At 43.0% G+C, this 20,876-nt stretch overlaps 1 protein-coding gene across 10 annotated transcripts in view; it reads right to left on the bottom strand.

Moving 5' to 3' along the window:
* Positions 1 to 20,876, bottom strand: part of SPOCK1 (SPARC (osteonectin), cwcv and kazal like domains proteoglycan 1) — an 806,393-nt gene that overhangs the window by 132,446 nt on the left and 653,071 nt on the right. For all 10 annotated transcript variants that reach the window (XM_084839028.1, XM_084839035.1, XM_084839036.1 and 7 more), the window contains one exon: positions 4,695 to 4,809. In XM_084839028.1, the coding sequence (XP_084695154.1) occupies positions 4,695 to 4,809 (115 nt within the window). The remainder of the gene's footprint in view (positions 1 to 4,694; positions 4,810 to 20,876) is intronic.

Below are 20,876 nucleotides of genomic sequence, written 5' to 3'. Positions count from 1 at the left end.
TATCACCAAAAGCAGACAGCAAGGGCTGGTACTGTGGTAACGAAGTGCAGACAACATTTTGATAAACTTCAAACTGTATGTGCCACAAGCAAAGAGAGAATGAGTATTACACATTTGCTTTCATTTAAAAAAAATTGCTATTAGTAATCAAATATCAATATGAGGGTTTTGCTTCTCAAATATGAGGGTTTTGCTTCTATAATTTTCCTTTTTACCATCTTGCCATTTAATGATGATGATGCCATTGTGATAGTGGGTGCTACTGCGATAGAGAATTATATAATCACAGTGACTGCTAGTAGGTTTTTTCCTTCTCTGGACGTGAGGCACCATCCATCAAATGCTGCTGCTGAGCCACTTCCATTCAGTTCAATGGGGCTTGTAAATCAGTGCTACAAAAGTCAGGCGAAAGATGTGCAGCACCAGAATTTTTTGTGGACTGAGCCCCAATTCACTGGACAGTTGCATGGACCTCTGCAGCTAAATCAGGCCAGTGCCTCATGCAGTTATTGGCTCCTATACGCCCAGGAAAGCTGTGCTCAGAGCTGTACCAGATTGTATGTCACAAGTGGTATTTCAGCAATTAGGGCCCACACTGGGATGGTCCAAGGCCCTATTGCTCCAGACCAGGAGTGGGCAACTTGTGGCCCTCGGAATGTTTTAGCCTACAGTTCCCATGATCCTGTACCATTGCCTATGCTGGTTAGGACTGACAGGAATTGTAGGCCAAACCATCTGGAAGACCACAAGTTGCCCACCTCTGCTCCAGACCAACCCCGCTTACTGTGCCACGGAAATCTCCATGCCATGAAAAGCTCTTGTGAATCACAACTGCTCAGGGGCACTGCATCCTTACCAGCTCTGCAGCGTCATCAGCACTAGAGTGGGTGTGGTTCTAGTGCAATGCCATAAGCAACGAGTCCCCTGGACTGCAAGGAGGTCAAATCAGTCCATCCTAAAGGAAATCAACCCGGACTGCTCATTGGAAGGACAGATAATGAAGCTGAAGCTCAAATATTTTGGCCACCTAATGTGAAGAGAAAACTCCCTGAAAAGACCCTGATGCTGGGAAAGACTGAAGGCAAAAGGAGAAGGGGACGGCAGAGGATGAGATGGCTAGATAGCATCACGGATGCAATGAATATGAACTTGAGCACGCTCCGGGAGAGAGCGCAGGACAGGAAGGCCTGGCCTGCTATGGTCCATGGGGTCACGAAGAGTCGGACACGACTGAACAACAACAAATAAGAATGCCATATCCATACGCCACCTCTGCCAGTGTGACACATACCTTCCACCAAAGTGAAAGAGGATTACGGAGGGAGCAGCAGCTATGGCAACAATACTTGCCTAGGCAAAACTTTGCAGTGGGGATTGGGGGCATGGCTCAACTCTCCTACACCCTCGTCTCAGAATGGGCTTCCAGGAAAACATGTTCTCGGCTAGAGAGATACCCATGTGTACAGTGCTATGTGCCGCAGTTCCAAGCACAAGCTTACACGATTAAGCTCTATGACTCTATAGTCAATTTTTATTTCAAGAAACAACTATCAGGCCCCTTTCATATATACCCAGAGCAGTGTGCAAGCTGCTTCCCTATGGTGGGATCGCATGCCACTGAGGAAATAATGAAAGGGATCAATGACAAGATAATATATTTACTAGGTGGGAATGATCTATGTGATGTGGTTGCTTAATTCACACACATTTTCCAGCAGTATCATCTGAGATCCCACCATAAGAATCACCTCCGATATGTCTTTTCTGTCTCTCTCCCCCTCTCTCTGCCTTTATGTCTGCTTCATTCACTAATGGATACTGTTGTGTTTTTTTTTAAAGGTCTGGCAGCAACCAGAAAATTAAATGTTTCCTTACATGTTTAATTTCAAATAATATTTACATTCAGCTGAGTGAACATGTGCAGAATAGTGCAGAAGTCTTCACATTAAATGTTCAAATGTATACATATTTTACTCAGTTGTGCAAATGGATTAAGAAAGCTTATGCAACAGTTCGGAAAGGCATATTTTCATTTTACCCAGAGCTCTGATGTGGTTACAACTCAGTGCCTGCCAGATGTTTTGGACTTCAACTCCCACTAGCCCCAGCCAGCATGGCCAATAGTCAGGAATGGAAGTTACAGGCCAAAACATCTGGAGGGCACCAGGTGGGGGAAGGCTACTCCGTTCAGTATTTTCTCACTAACATTCATCTACTGCAGCACTGGGCTTAGCACACTCTCCTTTATTTCTTCCTAGCAATATGGTCACGTCTGAATTGATTTCACAAAATCAGCTCCTCATAAGTGATGGAAATGCAGCATCATCTGTCAGCAAAATTCAGTTACAGGAAAACTTGATCTGATACACTCACTGAGAAAAGAAATTAATCTCGGAGAGGCTTTCTGTTTATCCTAGCTCAGCACAAACACGGCAGTGCGAATAACTGCACGATAGCTCTACAGACAGGGCACCAAAGCACCGGTCTTAAGACATCACATTCCTGGGCTAGCTGGGACTCCATGTCAGCAGCTGCTCAGGAGCAGAACTTCCTGTTCCGACCACCAAGCTCAACACAAGAAGTCAAGGGTGGAGCTAGCCCAGGGGTGAGACCCCCCCCCCATCCTGAGGCTACACACGAGTGCCCAACACAGGAGTAATGCATGCACAGGGCTGGGGAGAAATGGAGCAGGGGTTGGTATCAAAGGCAATGTCAGAGAAACAAGAATTATTCAATAACCAGCAACATGGCTGATCAAGGCTTTTGGATCCCAGTAGCTCTGGCCAGAGAAAGATAACTTGCAGAAGGGGTGGAATGAATTGCTGTTCTCAGTCCCCAGATCCTACTGCCACCATTTTGTTTAGCTACTGAAAGAAGGCAGTCAGCTGCTTTCCCTAGACAGTAGAGGCAGCAGAGGGTATCCATTTGGGCACCTCTGTCTCAGGAGTGCGAAGGCTAGTCACAAGTCACTGCTACCCACCTTGGTTACCAGAAGAAAAAAGGCTGGATGCCTTGTTCAGATGGTCAAGATGAGCAACAGCATACAGGTGCCAGATCAGTTACACACATCCACTCGTTTCGGGGATAAGAGATCCAACCCCAAAGCAATTATTGTCTCAAGTAGCCAAGAAATGGTATTTTAGAAACAGTGTGCTCTGCACAACAGAATTAACTAATCAGGGATTCAACCAAAACAAAAGATTGCCCTGCTAAATGCGTACATCCTGTCAAATTGGATTTATCAGTGTGAGGGTTATTAGAATTTATTCTGTTGTATGAATGAAATTGTGAGCTTAAAATGTCACCAGAGATTTATTAATACGATACCACTTCTGATAAGGGCATGTGAAAGGGCATAGAGGGAGCAGATTATGAGAGGCAGTGTGTGTGCGTGTGCGTGTGTGTGTGTGAGAGAGAGAGAGAGAGAGAGAGAGAGAGAACAAATTTAAATGCAGCAATTTATCAGTGACTGTTCTTCCAAAATCATCCCAGCCACATCAGGGTTTATGAAGCACATTAGATGACCATACCATCTAGAATGCTTTATAAAAATTTGGTAAAATGGGGAAGGGGATAAAGATGGATTCTGTAAGAGGAGCAGCTCAATTAAATGCTGATTTTTAGAACCACTGCTGTAGAATAATGTCCCTGGCCCTGCTCTTGGTCTTTAAAAAAATGAGCTAGTGATTCAGTAAAACAGTGTTTCTCAAATCTTTTTAAGCATAGCCTCCCTTCAAAATATATGGTACTTTCTTGGATCCCCAATATATGGAGGAGACCTTCAGACAGAGTTCCTCAGAAAGCCCTCAGGGTTTCAAGAACATCCCTTCCCTTTGCAGCCCCTCCAGAAGTTGCTCTGGAATGTGGGAGAAGCGGTCTCTGAAGGTGACTTCATTGGGCTGCCACCATTTCCTGGTGGTGGAGGCAGCCACACGTGAAGGTTTAGGACAGGCAGTGGCATTTTGTTTTCCTGGGCTGCTACTAGCTGGAAAGGCTCACAACATGGTCCCTGATTAGCCACTCAGCTGATTCCCCAGCTAAACAGACATTTGCTGAAGGTCAGGCTATGCCCTAATCACTGGTTGAAGACTGATGCCCTAGAACAGGAGTGGGCAACTTGTGGCTCTCCAGCACTTGTTGGACTGCAACTCCCAGCATGCCTCACTATGGGCTATGCTGCAGGGGCTCATGGGCAGCTGCAGTCCAACAACATCTTGAGGGCCACATGTTCCCCCTCTAGAACAAAAGCCTTGAAATATTTCACTAGAGGATCCTAGAAATACAAAGTTGTATTTCTTCTCTCTATGGCCCAGTTCCTGGCTCCTGCACTGGCACACACTGCTTGTACTGCTCTGTCCTTCACGTGAACTCGCATTAACATTTTAATTCAACTGCAGTGTTCCACAGTCATTTTTTATTTGAGAATTGTCAGTCTGGGATTCCAAAATGCTTGTTCAGAGACCTTTTAACCTTCTTCACAGATTCTGACAAAAGAATTCCATGAAAAAGAAAGCTTGTAATCCAATGCCATGACATAGCTTGCAATCCTGTGGTTATTTATTTGGAAATAGGCCTCAGTGATTTCAGTGGGTCTTACTTTTGAGTTAACATGTATAGGATCAGACTGAATGTCTACTAAGATAACAAAAATAGTTAGGAAGCCATCTGATATTTAATTCAACAGATTAACTCACCATTTTTTTCTGTCTTGTGTTTTGGACTTTCTTGTCCTGGAAGGCACGGGCAAGGCCCTTCACAGCGTGCTGCAATTTTTTTGCCAGATGTACAGGCATGAAACTCCAACTTGCACTGTAATTGCAACAAAACAACAAGATAAAGCAGGGAGGGGGAAAAAGGGAAATTACACATCACCACCTGAGTGGGGCCTGGTTCCTTAATGTGTTTCAAACCACTTTTGTTTATTCCTCAAGAGCACTAAGGTATCTGGCCAACTTACTGATTCTACACACTGCCTCAGGGAAGGGATGTCACGCTAGTTTATCAGATTTCTTTTCTCTCTTCCTGGAACCTGTCTGCCACAGTTCCAGCTGAGGGTTCATAACTAGTCACGATAGAAGACCGATTCTGTTGGTGTACTGAACACCTCACTGCCCAATGTTCTCCCTGCCCGAAATCATGGAGTTGGTTTTGTATTTGGTGATGAAAATCAAATCTGTCCATAGTCCCTCTGCTTCTGCCTTTATTTTCCAATTTTAGAACAATTCCTTTATTCACACCCACACACACGTACATTCTGTATTTTCTTGTATATTCAAGCCACTGATTCTGGGGACCTTAACATTTATGCTTGCCTTGTCTGGGGCAACTCAGGACTTCATGGCTGCCATGTCAACCATGGAGCTCTCCTAACATGCTATCAGTGTGAAACACATTGGATCTGATGTTCTCAGCTGGGCAAGGAAATTATGATTTCTAAATGTGTCATGGACAGATCACTTCTTCTGAAAAATTAGTGCCCAAGGCGTCTAACAATAATGCAGATAAAAACATGGTTAAAACATAATCACGTCAATTAGAACGCATCCGTTAAAAACACATCAGTTAAACAGAAATAAGAAACCGATAGCATCCACCAGTTAAAGTCTAGTCCAGCAAACAAAATAGCTTACCAGACAAAATAAAAATGTCTTTGCCTGCCAGCAGAGTAAACAGAACAGTAAAGATGGAGCTCACCTTGCCTCCCTTGGCAGAGAGCTCCAGAGCCTGAGAGCAGCCACTGAGAAGGCCCTCTCCCATGATCCCCTGAAATGTGCCTCCAATGGTGGCGGGACAGAGAGAAAGATCTCTCTCAAGGATCTTAAAACCCAAGCAGGCTCATAACGGAGAATGTGGTCTTTCAAACAGCCATACAAAATAAGCAGCCCAATGGATAATATGCAACAATAATCTAGCTTCAGTCTTACTAGGAAATGGATTAGCACTGAGCTGAACTATGATAATTTGGAGTCAAATGGAAGGTGATATTGCGTGTAAAATAATGCTCTCCAAATCCCAACGATGTCCTGATATAATAAATAAAATACCACAATGCTGTTCCCTTACCGCCAGTGGCAAACCTGTGCATGGCTGGCTAGGAAATGCTGGGAATTGTAGGACTTTTTTTTCTGTCTGAACATACATAGATTGTGCCCTTAGTTATTTGTATTTACATGCTTACTATAATGAAATGCACCTGAGCATAGGAGTTAACCTTTAGAGTCATTTTAACATATGCAAGATTTTATACGGGATTATCATTTGCCTTCTGTTCTGTGATGAGTTCAGAGCACTTGAGAACTCCATGAGAAATGACATTAATTAGCATTTTTTAATGGAAAGGTAGGGTATAAAAATGTTTGTAACAAATTTAGTAATAATAAAACGTGTATTAGAAGATTAACTCCCTAATTCTAAACATGTTTCTCCTGTAGCACATCTTATTGATTTAAATTGGGTTTATCTCCATGAAGCATGTTTACGACTATAGTCCAAGAATCACAGCAAGGTAAGTATGTGAGATGAACCAATCAGGAAACAGAGAAGCACTACATATTCTACAAGATGACATCTTTCTTTTCTATTCCGCCACAACAAAAAAACAGAGTGAATGGAATAGGATGTTGTTACAAGATAAATGCTTCTTACTTTGAAAATGCCATAAATAGCTTGGTTCTGCCTGTGTGTAGTTTTTGCTAAGAGAGCTCAGCCTTCTTAGCCTTTAATCTAGCAGCAGGAGACCATTATCCTCTGACAACATCCCAACCCAACAACATTATCTCCTGGGCTCTTTCTGCACTTCAGAGGACCCTGATGGTTGCAAGCTCCCTATGCTATTCTGCCCTTCAGATTTCGAAAACACATGAACACAGTCAGCTATGTGCTTGTGGCTTTGTTCAGGAGGCACCTCTTGATATTTTGTTTTTCTACATGCTTCTGGTAAGGAGAACCACACACCGCTACCTACCTAGCTAAACTGGGCATCATGGGGTACCTGGAATCCATTCTCAAGAGGAGGGGTATCTGAAGGCATACAGCAGGTGAAGACAAATACGTCCCCACAAAAAGGAAGGATCAACGTAGAAAAGGCCAGGAGATACAGTGATGTGTTTTGTGTATTGTAATGGTAAGGATATAAATACAAGGACCTATTCTGTTTCAGTAGGCAAAATATACACATAAAAGTAGAAGAGAAAAATTGAGCAAGTTTCAGTTCCTCCATCCTGCAATATACATCCCATTCCCCCCCCCCCACATTTTTATTTATAGATGAATATCTGGCTTCCTCGCATCATCTTGATTTATGATTTAAAATGACTAATATACATAAAATATAATCAAAAAGCTCTCATTAGCTTCCTCTTGAATTCATTAGCTATTCATTAGAGAATTTTCTACAATATTCTTGATTTTCCCCTCCACTTCTGGAACTCCTCATCAGTTAACTATTTACAGAATACTTATTAAATGCCCCTTTAAAAAAAACCCTGGCTAGTTATCTTAGGGTAATAATCTTTAAATTATTTGAACCATGGTGTTCCTCTGTATTTCACCACAGTTAAATAATGTTAGATAACGTTGCATTGTATAGTAGTGAGAAGCATGCCTTGTCTTTCTACTTAAAGACAGAATGCTTGCATTCTCTTTCATCAACAGAAATTGGCTCAGAAAGGGTATCCTCCAGATATGCTGCAAGTCTCTGATTAAAATGAAGGAATTTTGAGATCAAAACATGTATTAATTGTAATGGAGTACCATTCAGTTTAAGCTATTCTTCTTCTTATAATAACTGCATGCCCCTGAAGTGTCCTGTTAATTTCTCATATTTCTCACATGTATAAAGCTGTGTACATATGCACAACACTCAGGTCCAAAAATATTTGAATTCTTCATTATTAATGAGAGATCAAGCCAGACTGGTAAAAAGAACATTCAAATGGAAGTTTCAGCCTGTACTGCAGAGAAATAGTGAAGGAAAACATGTCAATCCTGCCACCACCCCATTATAAGACATACGGGATTTAGAAAATAAAAACGTGGACACTCATAGAACAACGAGCCATGGGCAACTACCCTTGATATGGGTCAGACATTGTGATAGACCTAAGTGCCTCTTTGAGCATCCAGTGATTAGAGACACTATACTTGGAAACACTGGCGGAAAAAATTGGCTCCTGATCTGTGAGCATTTCTACATCAGCCTAAAATCCTACAGCTTTACCGGGGCTTTCTGCTTCCATTTTAAATGTAAGATCACAATGGGCACTTCCTTTCCCCCTCCCCTTTCCCCCTTATCTGCGTTCAATATGTTTCATTATACAGCCACTAGATGGTGCTGTGGTCTAATGCCTCTTATTGCAAGATTTCCTCTTTTCAGGAGAACTCAATGCGCTGTAATTTCATAGCTCATTATCTCTAGGGATGTACGAAAATCACTTAGCTGTTCGCAGATTATGTTTATGGTTGGGGGGGAGGCATTCCGTCCCTCCCCCCGGAATCCTGGATGGGGGGGAGGCGCTCCGTTCCTCCCCCCCGGAATCCTCCGCGGCCGGCTGTGCTCCGTGGCAGCTCCGCGGAGCAGGCGGCCAAGCCCAGCCAGGCCAGAGCCGTCCGCAGCCGGATTTCCAGCCGCGGAGAGCTCTGGGGAAAAACAAAACAAAACCGCATATGCAAATGGTGGCGGCTACGGCTGCCGCCATTTGCGTTCCTCATTTTTGACGTCTTAATCTACGTAAATATTTACGTAGACTAAGACAGCGAAAATAAGGGGAACGCTAATAGCGTAGTGGACGCTATTTGTGTTCCCTTTATTTTTGCCGTATTAGTCTACGTAATTATTTACGTAGACTAAGACAGCCCAAAATAAGGAACGCAAATGGTGGCGGCCTTTTTTTTTTTTTTTTAACCCAGTCGTTTTAGGCTACATAAGTTTTTACGTAGCCTAAAACATCTGAGTAAAAAAAAAAAAAAGGCCATAGCCGCCATTTGCGTACGCCCCTTTTTTTTTTTTTTTACCCAGACATTTTAGGCTACGTAAAAACTTACGTAGCCTATCACGTGTGTGTAAAAAACACACAAAAAACTGCAAATGGCAGGGGCGGCAGATTTCAGGCCATTCCACCACAGATTTCGGGGGGGCCGAATGCACTGGTATTTGGCCTCCCCGAGATCTGTGGCAGAATTCTCTGCCATCTCTAATTATCTCTGATCTTTAAAAAAATGGGATAAAGGTAATTTAGCATGAGAGATGCCCTGGAGTTGACAACCTCATCTAAAGGACCTGCAAACATCCGTGAGTAACCAATTTCAATAGCAGGATAAAAGCCCCGTATGGAGAAGCCCTGTCTCCACTAATGACAGTGTTGCATCATTCAGAATTTGCAGCACATAACAATCCCCAAGGTTTTTTGTGTTGGTTAGCAGCAAAAGTTTATAGGTTTAAAAAAAAATTGATAAAGGGGAACATCTCTCCTGTGCAGATGTTTTGAAAAGAACTGAACCAACCGTGCTCTCTTTTTATCAGTATCTGCATTTGCATCACTTTCTTCTCCTGAATCACATTAAGAAGGCAGCCAAGCACCCACTTACCTCTTTTGAATCTTTTATAGAAGCTGCTGTTACTTCAAATAAAGGTTTGATATCATCGATTTATAAAATCCTGCAAATGCCATTACTGGATGACAAGCCATCCTATGTGTGGCCATGGGAGACTGACTTACGTGAGTCTTTGGAAGAAGATGATTGGCAGTGTATTTGGACTTCTTTTGCATCTTTATCAAACAACAGTAATGTAAAGGAAGCACAATACAAAGTTCTGAGTAGGTGGTACATTACTCCTGCAAGGCTTCACGTAATACATCCAAATTATAGTCAATATTGTTGGAAGGAGTGTGGTCACACTGGTTCACACTTTCATCTTTCATCAATTTACCATTTATTCCACTCAAGAACTTTCTGTTCTTTAACCAGTGACTGATCCATAAGAGGGCCTGTCCTCTTATTCCATGACTTCTAAGTTTGCTCAGGAGTCTTCAGTGAGGGACTTTGTTTGGAAGTCCAAGTAAGCAATGTCTACCAGATCACCCCTGTCTACATGTTTATTGACACTCTCAAAGAACTCTAAAAGGTTAGTGAGACAGACCTTTGTGGAAGTTGTGTTGATTCATTTTCAGCAGGGCTTGTCCTTCTATATGCTTACTAATTTTGACTTTAATAATGCCCTCAACCAATTTACCCAGAACAGATGTTAAGCTAACCGGCTTGTAATTTCCCAGATCCCCCCTGGATCCCTTTTTGAAAATTTGTGTTATCTTCCAGTCCTCTGGTCTAGAGGCTGATCTTAGGGACATGTTGCATATATTGGTTAGAAGATCAGCAATTTCATATTTGAGTTCTTTGAGAACTCTAGGATGGATACCATCTGGGCCCAATGATTTATTTGCTTTCAATTTATCAATAAGGTTGAGAACTCCATCTTTTGTCACCACTATTTGCCTCAGTTCCTCAGACTCTCTTCTTGAAAACTTTGGTTCAGGCACAGGTATCTTCCTATATCTTCTGCAGTGAGGTTGGATGAAAATAATTAATTCCACTTCTCTGCATCTCCTTGTCTTCTTTTAGTACTCCTTTAACTCCATTGTCATCCAATAGTTCAACTGCCTTCCTAGCTGGTTTTCTGCTTCTGATATATTTAAAGAATTATTTATTGTCGGCCTTGATGTTGTTAGCGATATGCTCTTCAAAATGCTTTTTTTGCATCTCTTGCTGTCTTTTGCATGTTTTTGCTCGCCGTTGTGTAAGCTTGTTCTCCCTCACTTGGGCAAGACTTCCATTTTCTGAAGGAAGCTCTCTTTTTTCTAATATCTCCCTTAACACTGCTCATTAACCATGCCAGTGACCTTTTGGACTTGGTGCTACCTTTAATGTTATACAGTGCGGGAGTTTTGGAACATGGTTGCTGATTACTGTCAGGAATTTCTCCATGTTAGACCACTGCTAACTCCTAAACCAATGATGCTTCATCTTTTTGAACCTAATGATCCTGGATTCCTGCATAAAGACCTTCTTAAGCAAATGTATACAACTGCAAAGTTATGTATAGGATGTAACTGGAAGTCTCCATAGCAACTAACTAAGGAGCAGTGGAGTAATAAAATTTGGGAGACTATGAGTATATAGAAACTTACTGTCAGGAGCGCCCTAGCTGCCTCTTGCAGTCCCCACCAATAGCCAACTTAGGACACAGACGACGAGGATTCTTTCCGAGACTTTATTCCTTTATGACTCTTTCAGATACTAATCACTAGCAACTAAGCAAGGAACAGCACTGGGGAAAGATAGCAGAGTAGCCTAAGCTCCAGGTAAGGCCGTTAGTCCCTGTTTGAAGGAGAACCACGGGAAGACCCTGAACTTATGGGCTAGGGAGCGATCCTCCCTCTTTCCCTTGGGTCCTTGGGACGCGACCGTTGTTTGAGCACCAAACGAGCGGCACGCCTCCTTTCCACACCCTCCATCTGTCGTCGCTCCCTGTGTCTGCGCCGAGCATCCAGCAAGCCCCCCTCCAGCGCTCTCTCACTGCCAGGGTCACTATCTCTCCCAGGAATGCCGGCAGGAGGAATCTCTGCCAGCTGCTGTGCTTGTGAGAGATGAGTGAGCTCCTCTCCCACGGATTGCTGTTCCTCCTCAGAATCAGAACTTCTCTGGGGCTCTATTGACTCAGTTTCCACCCTGACACTTACTCAGCAAGTGTAGCAAACACGGAATCCTAACTTGAAGACTGATATTATGGCACTATGGTTTCCATTCATTTCCTATGTTGAGGCATTTCAAACTTTTGATGAAGTTCCAACCAAGTACAGTTTTCTATATTTTTTTCTGATTAATACACACAACACACAAAATGACATGCACTTACGCACACTCCTTTTATATGTTGTAGAACTTGTATTTTTACTTTCATTAGGTAATGAACTCCCACTTAGGTTGTTTATTGTAGATGTCCCATAAGCATATCAGTTATAGACTAAGACTTATAATTACTGCATTCCTTTATTTTAGTGATTTTGATTTAGTGATCTTTAGTTATTTTGATTTATTATAATGTATGTTCTTTGTGTTGACTTTATTTTGTTAACCTTATTTTGGAATAAAATAAAATTTCATGATAACAAAAGTGTCTCTTTCCTTTTGTGCGTATGTGCTATGCCTGGTGGTGTATAATCTGGACTACTGGGTGGTGTCCCTCCTTCAGGACTACGTTACTGCTAATGTCCCAATCCCACGAGGAGCTTCACTTTACTCCCCTGATTATTTTCCTCCTGGAGATCTGGTTAGTTTGAGAGAATTATTTTCCCCTGTGATATTTTCCACAGTGAGTCACTGATGTTCTGTGCCTCCCTGGGTATCTCCTCCACTGCATGGTTTACATCTTATGGAGAAAATGGGCAGGAATATTTCTTTTTAACCCTTTCTTGATAGGGTGGTTAACTTATGAATCACCAGACAGAGGACAAAAAGGACACTGATTTGCAAAAAATTTGCATGTGCTAATTTATATCTATAGATGCAAATTTATATCGAATTTGCATCTATACATATAATAATTTATATGTATAGAAATAAAGAAATAATTTTTATAACTTTAATGTAAATACAGTACATCTCACCATAGTGCGGAAGACTGTGACCAAGGGGGGATCTCCACAACAATGGGAGGAGAAGCAAAAGAAGGATTATCTGGATTTTTCAGGGAATTGGCTTTGGTCCACACAGGGCTCCAAGGAGGAGTGGACCGTACCATTGTAAGTTGCTTCACAGTAACATACTTCCAGGGGGTGGGGGGTTTGGAGGGAACGTCATCAGACTGGCAGGGAATGGTCAACCAATGTGAGAAGCTCCCCTCCGGTCCTTCCCTACAGCTAAGCAAGCATTAGAGAAACACAGCTGCAGCCTTCTCCCTCCCCTGAAGCTCCTGATGCTATGAAGGAACGAAGCTACGAATTAATTACTTCTGAGAAGCAAGGAAGCAGACATCAAGGACACGCAATTTTGACATAGGTTTAAGGCTCCTAAATGCGTTATTTCGGTTCATGGGAATCTCAGTAACTTTGGGAGTGCATTTTGGGAACAAAACAAGCCTCATTGACCACAATGGGAGTCACACATATGTTTCTGCTGGGTAAGACAGAGACAGGAAATACCCCTTGTCCTGGGTGATGGTGAAAGGCACACCCCTGGGCAGGGCTAGCATACCCGAGGTAAATGTGGGGGTAGGGCACACAGCAACTATAGCGCGGAGAACCCGACTTGAGGGAAAGAATCAGACTTTAAGCAGTCTCAGGAAATCTGTTTTTTCCAAAAAAAGCTCTGGGGTGGCTGCGGGATGGCAGCCCACATGTACCCCAAATGATCTCCAAACGCAGCCAGCTCGCAGAATTGCCCATGGACTGGAGGCACTCCCCAAGTGACCTGTATGCTTGCCTCTTCAGTCTGCTGTCCGGACACTAACTGTTGACGGGCAACCTTTCTTACAGTTCTTTATCTTTAAACCCAAACTGACCAGGACAGCCTTTCAAATAGAGGACACCTTCAAATAAAGGATGGTCCTCTGTAAAAGAGGACACACGGCCACCCCAGTCCCTCTTTTCCCCATATACCTCAAGAAGATGTTTAGGCAGAAACAGGAACAGTCAGAGACAGGCCCTGTACCTTCTGTTTTCTGTATAAAGAAGCCTATGCAAGAAAAGCTAGCTACTTGTCTGGAGTTTCATAACGCTGTCATACTTCTATAGTACAGCTCATTGGATAAAGGCAACACTCATGCTCATTGTGCATTAAGCTACATTTGTTTATAGTGATCCCCGAAGACCAGATAAGTGTTCCTGAACAATTTTACTGCAAATGGAAATCAGCTCTGTTATCTGCTGTATTTGCTGCTAAATGTACATTGCTTCCATAAAATATATGAAGGATATGTGTGTAAGAGAGAGAGGATTGAGAAGGATGGTTGAATCAAGCCCTGAGAATTCCACCACTAGTTTATACAGCTGAGTGAGCTTGGCAAGTTATTAGAGAGTATATTTTTGGCTAAAGTGATCCCCTGAGAATTCTCCACCTTAGTTGTGAGATGATTTCATTAAAAAAAAATCTACAGCAATGTGTGTTTTGCATAAATATTCATATTGCAAGGCAAATGTAAAGTCATGCCATAACCATTTATTCCCAATTACTCTATATTTCTCTCATTTGTAGGCCCCAGCCTGCTGCCAACATCTTCAGAGAAGAAGTGAATAGGTGCTTCCTTTTAATGTGAATATAGGTCAGTCTTCCCCTCTCTTGATTATGTCTCTCACTCTCACAGCAGAATCCAATGGGGTATTTATGACCCACTGATTCCTTTCTGCTCTGCTGATTCTCTTCCATGAGTGGTGGGTCCCACTAATTCTGTTATGCAAGTGGGATCCACTTGAGGAAGCCCTGAAATGAGTGGAAATGCTCATTTCTAGAAGGCAGGTCGGCAGAGCTCCCTTATATGAACTCCGCTGACCTGTCTCCTTCCAGAAATGAGATGGAAGCCCCAAACGTTCATTTCTGGAAGGAGACAGGTAGGCAGAGCTCCCTTATGCAGGCTCCGCTGACCTGTCTCCTTCCAGAAATGAGCATTTCCGCTTGTTTCGGGTTGCTCAGAATTGTTAAATCACACTGCGCAAGCAGTGGGGGCCACTTGTGCAACAGAATTGGCGGGGAGTAAGAGAATTCGTGGGGCAGAAGCGGCCTATTGGATTCTGCTCTTAGTGTCAAATTTGAATTTAATATCTTCCCTTGACTACATTTTTGTTTCTAGGGGTTGGCCTATAGATTGTTTATTTTATTTATGTTTTATTTTTATTTATTTACAGTATTTGTATATCACTCCACATCCAAAGTTTTTGAAGCGGTGAACAGCAGATTGGGTAAAAGAATAAAAACCATGTTAAAATAATTACTATTGTTCTACTGTTAATTTATAATTTATTGTTTCACATGAACAATAAAGGAAGAGATCCATTTAAAACCATAATGTAGAATTTCAGTTTGAGATTCTTTCGATTTCCATTCTCTCCACCTAAATGCAGGGTAGCCATTTATGAATTGCCAACAAAGAGAAAATACATCATCAAAAAAGAAGACAAAAGGGGACAGTGATTTGGATAAAATTTGCGTATGCTAATGTATATGTATAAATGCAAATTTAGAAATAATAATTATAATGTAAATAGATATACAGTACATCTTAGCATAGCGCAGAAGACTGGGCCCAGGTGTCCCGTTGCCTGCCTGTTCAGCTGCTGCCCAGGTGCTAACTCGTGATGGGCAACAGTTCTTATGGTTCATTAACTCTAACCTGGAACTGGAGAGGACGGCCTTCAAATAGGTGGGTCTCCTCTATAAAAGAGAACACCTTGCCAAATGACAGAAGAAGAAGACTGTTAAACCTTATATTCAATCATCAAAAACCTGCTGGGTTCAAAGGCCAAACGATAAGACTATCTCATGTTGGTCCAAACTCCACAAAGCCAGGAAATTGGAAGCTAAGGCTGATGCCTAATCTGAAGTGCCCCGTGATCAGTCATGATGTTGTGCAATGTCACAAATTGTGCTTGCTTACAATTTACCCTCCATGCACCCACATTTTTCTGGGTCTTTCCGTCCAAAATCCAGATTGGGAGGATGGAGTACCTGGGATCAGCAAAGATGCATCAGCCTTTGCATCGGAACAATCTCCTCCGTACTTCTCCTGCCTTGCACTGGATAGGAGGTCAGCCGCCTATCCCCATAGGATTGCGCTCTTAGAATGTAAGCCTGAGGAGAGGGACTGTCTTATTTCTTATTTTTGCAAGTCACCTTGGGAGACTTTTGAGCTAAAAGGCAGAATAAAATGCAATAAATACATAAATAGGCTTGCATACAATTTCAATGTATATCGTTCACTCAAACGTGTTTTTGAAAAAATGACTGGCAGTATGGAAGCTTCTGCAATAAAGATTAATGAAAATTTCTGAGTGCATGATACGGCATACTTCTGATTCTGTTGTACAAAGAATCCTGTGTAACTGGGAAGTTTGCACCTTTCTTTTTGTTTGAATCCACAGAAATTGCCCTGAGAAGATTTCTTTAGGGATGTGCGAACTAGGGATGGCGGAGAATTTCTCCACGAATCTCGGGGAGGCCGAATGCCAACGCATTCGGCCCCCCGAAATTGGCGGTGAAATTCTCCGCCCCCCCTGCCCTCCCCGGGATGGGACTTACCTCCCTCCAATGTCCCTCTCGGTGGCGGGTCCCGGCGGCGGTTCGGCGGGGGCAGCAGCCGGTCTTCCGACTGGCTGCCGCCGCCGCCATTACAAAATAAAGTAAAAAAACCACAAAAACATGTGATAGGCTACGTAACGATTTACGTAGCCTATCATAGCTAGATTTCCAAAGTCAGCCGTGATAGGCTACGTAAATCGTTATGTAGCCTATCACGGGTGACTTTGAAAAAAAAAAAGTGCGTACGCAAATTTGCGTTCCTTACTTGGTCCCGGGTAGTCTATGTAAAGATTTATGTAGACTATTTTCGCCATAGTCTACGTAAATCTTTACGTAGACTACCCGGGACCAAATAAGGAACGCAAATGGCGGCGCCCATGGGCGCCGCCATTTGCATACGCGCTTTTTTTTTTCCCCAAAGTCACCCGTGATAGGCTACGTAACGATTTACGTAGCCTACCACGGCTGACTTTGGAAATCTAGCCGTGATAGGCTACGTAAATCGTTACGTAGCCTATCACGGGTGTGTGTGGGGTTTTTTTACATTTTCTTTTTTATTTTGCAGCCGGGGAGACGGGGCGCTTCTCCCCGGCCTGAATTTCGGCCGGGCGAGGTGGGGCGCCTCCACCCCCCAGCCTGAATTTCAGCCGGGTGAGGCGGGGCGCCTCCCCCCCGGCCTGAACTTTGGGGGGAGAACCGAAGCGCCTCATCCCCACCGCGAAGCAAGCTGCGGGACCAGGTAAGTGACTTTCGTACATCCCTAGTGCGAACTCACCCCTGTGCGGGTTCTCCAGACTCCTGCCCAGCCCCTGCCCCTGCCCCTGCTCACCGGTCCCTGGACTGTGCTCGAGCCTCTCCCACTCTTGGTGAGCCTCCCGCACTCACCCCAGCAGCTTCGTCGAGCTCCGCGGTTGCCATTTCTAAAAAAAATAAAACGGTGATCGCAAAAATGCACATGTTTTTGTGTATGCGCAAATGTGCATTTTGCAAATGCATATATTCTCATGTGTGAAATGCGCATTTTTGTGAAGGCACACAGTGCGTGTACAAAAATGTGCATTTTTGTAAAATACGCATTTTCGTGCGCACACAAATAGGTGCATTCACAAAATGCGCATTTGCAAATTTGCACCTTTTCATGATCACCCTTTTATTTCTCAGAAAATAGTGACTGCGAAGCTCAACAAGGCTGCTGGGGTGAGTTCAGGCCATTCGCTGAGTGCGGGCAGGGGATGGGCAAGGGCAGGGGCTCAGCAAGTGGGGCTCAGGGGTGCGGGCTGGAACAAGTCTGACAGATTCCTGGAATGAATCAGGCACCTGTGCTATGCCTGCTATCCTTATACAGTATCTGCCTGTCTTGAACCAGAAAGTCATGGATTGGGGCGGGGGGGCTTTAAGAGCATGTTGAAACATCAGTGCCTTGCAGCATTTTCCCATCCCCTCTGCTGAGCTGATTCCTTTGTGCCTTTTTTTCACAGCAGCAGCATACTGGGTTGACATTGTCATCGAACTGTCAACTATAAGCCCCAAATCTCTGGTCAGTCCCAAGTGTACAAATATGTATCACTTTACACTTGCTTACATAGAACTGCATTTTACATTTTGATGCCTATTTTTCAACTACGGAGTGATCCTTTTGGACCCCTTTGCAATCCCTCTTTGTTTTAACTGCCCTAAATAATGTGGCATAATCAGTAAACCTGGCTGCGTAGTCCTAGTTCCAGATCATTTACTATTACTACTACTATTATTAAATTTGTGATTATTACATTTATATCATACCCTTTTTCCTCTTGCAAGTAACCCAAGGCAGTGTTACTTAGGCATCCTCCTCCTCCTTGTCCAATTCATCCTCACAACAAGCATTTGAGGTAAGTTAGGCTCAGGGTCAGTGAGTCGCCCAAAGCCACCCAGTGAGCTTCATGGCTGAGTGGGGACTAGAACCCAGATCTCCCAGGTTCCAGTACAACACTCTAGCCACTACACCACACTGTCTTTATGAACAAGTTGAATAGAACAGAATAGAATAAAACTTTATTACAGTCAAAGACCAGCTCAGAAAAGGAACTACATTAAAATTATCTGCCATATATCCCCAGTCAAATTAATAGACACTTCAACACAGTGTAGTACTAATGTAATGCATATGAGCCATATTGGGTGAATGGCATTACTCTCCAGACTTTGTCTTTCATCCAGCTAGGTAAGTCCGAGCTCCCTCAGCATCCTTCCTCGAACACCTATCACGGCCGCAAAAAATTTGGCCACACTATATGTAAATGTTGAATTAGTGTCAGACAACAATATGTAGGTATATTGTTGTCCTGTACATCCTGGAAAGCGATTCATCAGTAGGGAGATGAGTGCGGCTCGAATATCTCTATAAAATATACACCACATCAAAACGTGCTCTGTAGTTTCTATCTGTTCCATGCCACAGGGGCAAAGGCGGTCTGACCAGGGGATCTTTTTGTACCGTCCCTCCAAAACTGCTGAGGGGAGTACATTTAGACAGGCCAAGGTAAATGCCCTTCTATGTTTATACAGTTCCAGTTGTTCGAGATAGCGTGCAGCTATTACGATGTATCTGTAGTCCTCTCTAAGATAGAATTCTGGGGCACTATTGAGGTCACTTTGTCTCTCAATATCTGCAATGTGCTGCTTGATAGTCTCCACTGCCTGTTCAAAACCCATATTTAATAAAGTCCACAAGGGAAGACCCAAGAAAGCTATTTTCTGTTCAACTGACTGAATCCAATTGGATTTAAAATAATCTTGCAAAATTAGTGGGGCAAGGCCAGTAGGAAAATATGACAGTCTAAACCGATACACAAGAATAGCCACCCAAACCGTAGCTTCAATTTTGATCTGGACAGTCTCTAATCTTATCTTTGCATTGGAGACATCCCTAGGAACACCCAATATTGCCCTCAAAATTTTTGATTGTACATGTTCTAATATTTGGGTATTCAGGAAAGGCCCCAATTGAGAGCCGTCTAATAATTGTGCTAGTACTTTTGCTCAGTATAATTGGAGGGCTAAAGGGATATAGTGGTTGCCTTTCGTTCTCAAAAATTGTGCTATTGCTGACGAGCTTCTCTGTGCATTTAATGCCACATATTCGCCGTGAGCCTTCCTGGAACCGTTTGCTTGAAGGACTACCCCTAAATATTTGAATTGGGAGACCTGCTCAATCTTATGCTGGTTTATCATCCATGATCTGATTTTTGGTCTTTTTGCAAAAGTAATGATTTTTGTTTTTTGATAATTGATCATCAGATCTTCTTCCTCGCAGTATTCAGTCAACTTCCGCAATGCTCTTGTAAGCCCAATTGGAGTCCTTGAGATAATAGCTGCATCATCTGCGTATAGTAACGTAGTTATATGCCTCCCCGCAATTTTGGGGGGATGAAAATTGGTGTGGTTTAGCTGGTCTACCATTGAATTGATGTAGAAGTTGAACAAAAGCGGGGCAAGAATGCAGCCTTGCTTGACCCCTTTTTGTGTTGGAACAGCGTTTGTAAGGTGGCCGTGAGCACTACATCTGACCTTAAGGGAGGTGTCCCTATATAGAGTCTGAATGAGTAGGAGCAGGCGCCTGTCAATGTTAGAGGCCTCTAATTTCTTCCATAGTTTGACCTTCGAGATAGAGTCGAAAGCTGCCTTAAGGTCTATAAAGGCTACATAGACCGAGGTGTCCTTGTTTGAGATGTATTTCTCGATGAGATGCTGTAGCATCCTCCCGGAAGCCTGCCTGCTCCTCCGCCAATATCATGTCCTGTTCCAGCCAGTCTTTAAGCTTCCTATATAAGTGCCTAGCGTATAATTTACCAATAGTACTTAATAAACTGATGGGCCTGTAATTTGCGGGGTCGTCTCTCTTTCCCTTCTTGAATATAGGAACAATAATGGCAGAGCCCCACTCTTCTGGTATCTGCCCAGTCATGTCAGCGTAGGAGAATAGCGATGCTAGAGCCGGGGTGAACAAGTTGAAAAGCATATGCCCCAGTACAGATCCCTGCTATCTAAAAAGCTATGTAAATGTTCAATATGTTTGAAAATATATACTAAATCATAAGCAGGAAAACAGTGAATACCCCTTTAAGTTGTTAAACAAATGAAATCAAGCCACACCAGAAGTCTTAAAATGGTTTAGAAAGAAAAGTAAATGCAGAAGAACATCACACAGAAGTAAAATGTGAAACATGCAAAAATTACAAAGAAAATACATGTGTATTATGCAAAATACACTACAGTTTAACTATTGCTATTGTTAGAAAAAAGGAGACTCCATAACCATTGGCGTCTCAAGTTACGTAAGAGCCCGAGTGGTGGGAAAATATAGGCGGAGCAAAAAGGGAATCATACTGACGCGCTCATGACTAACAGCTTGGTAAGCTGATAGTGACTGTTTATTGGATATTGACTTAGTGAACCGATGTACTAACTGTTTCATTGGTTATTGGTAAGAACAATAGAAGCGATATGATATAAAGGGCTTTTGCACACGTGTCTCGGGGTCCAGACTGCTCTGCACCCGTTTTGCAAAACGTTCAATAAAATAGTGTTGGATCCACTGCTGCCTGCCTGGC

Source organism: Heloderma suspectum, chromosome 2, assembly GCF_057233095.1.
Source record: "Heloderma suspectum isolate Gila_16-S chromosome 2, 16-S_ref, whole genome shotgun sequence".
Taxonomy (NCBI): domain Eukaryota; kingdom Metazoa; phylum Chordata; class Lepidosauria; order Squamata; family Helodermatidae; genus Heloderma; species Heloderma suspectum.
Note: the sequence above shows the minus strand (reverse complement) of the source record. Positions and strands in the feature narration are given on the sequence as shown.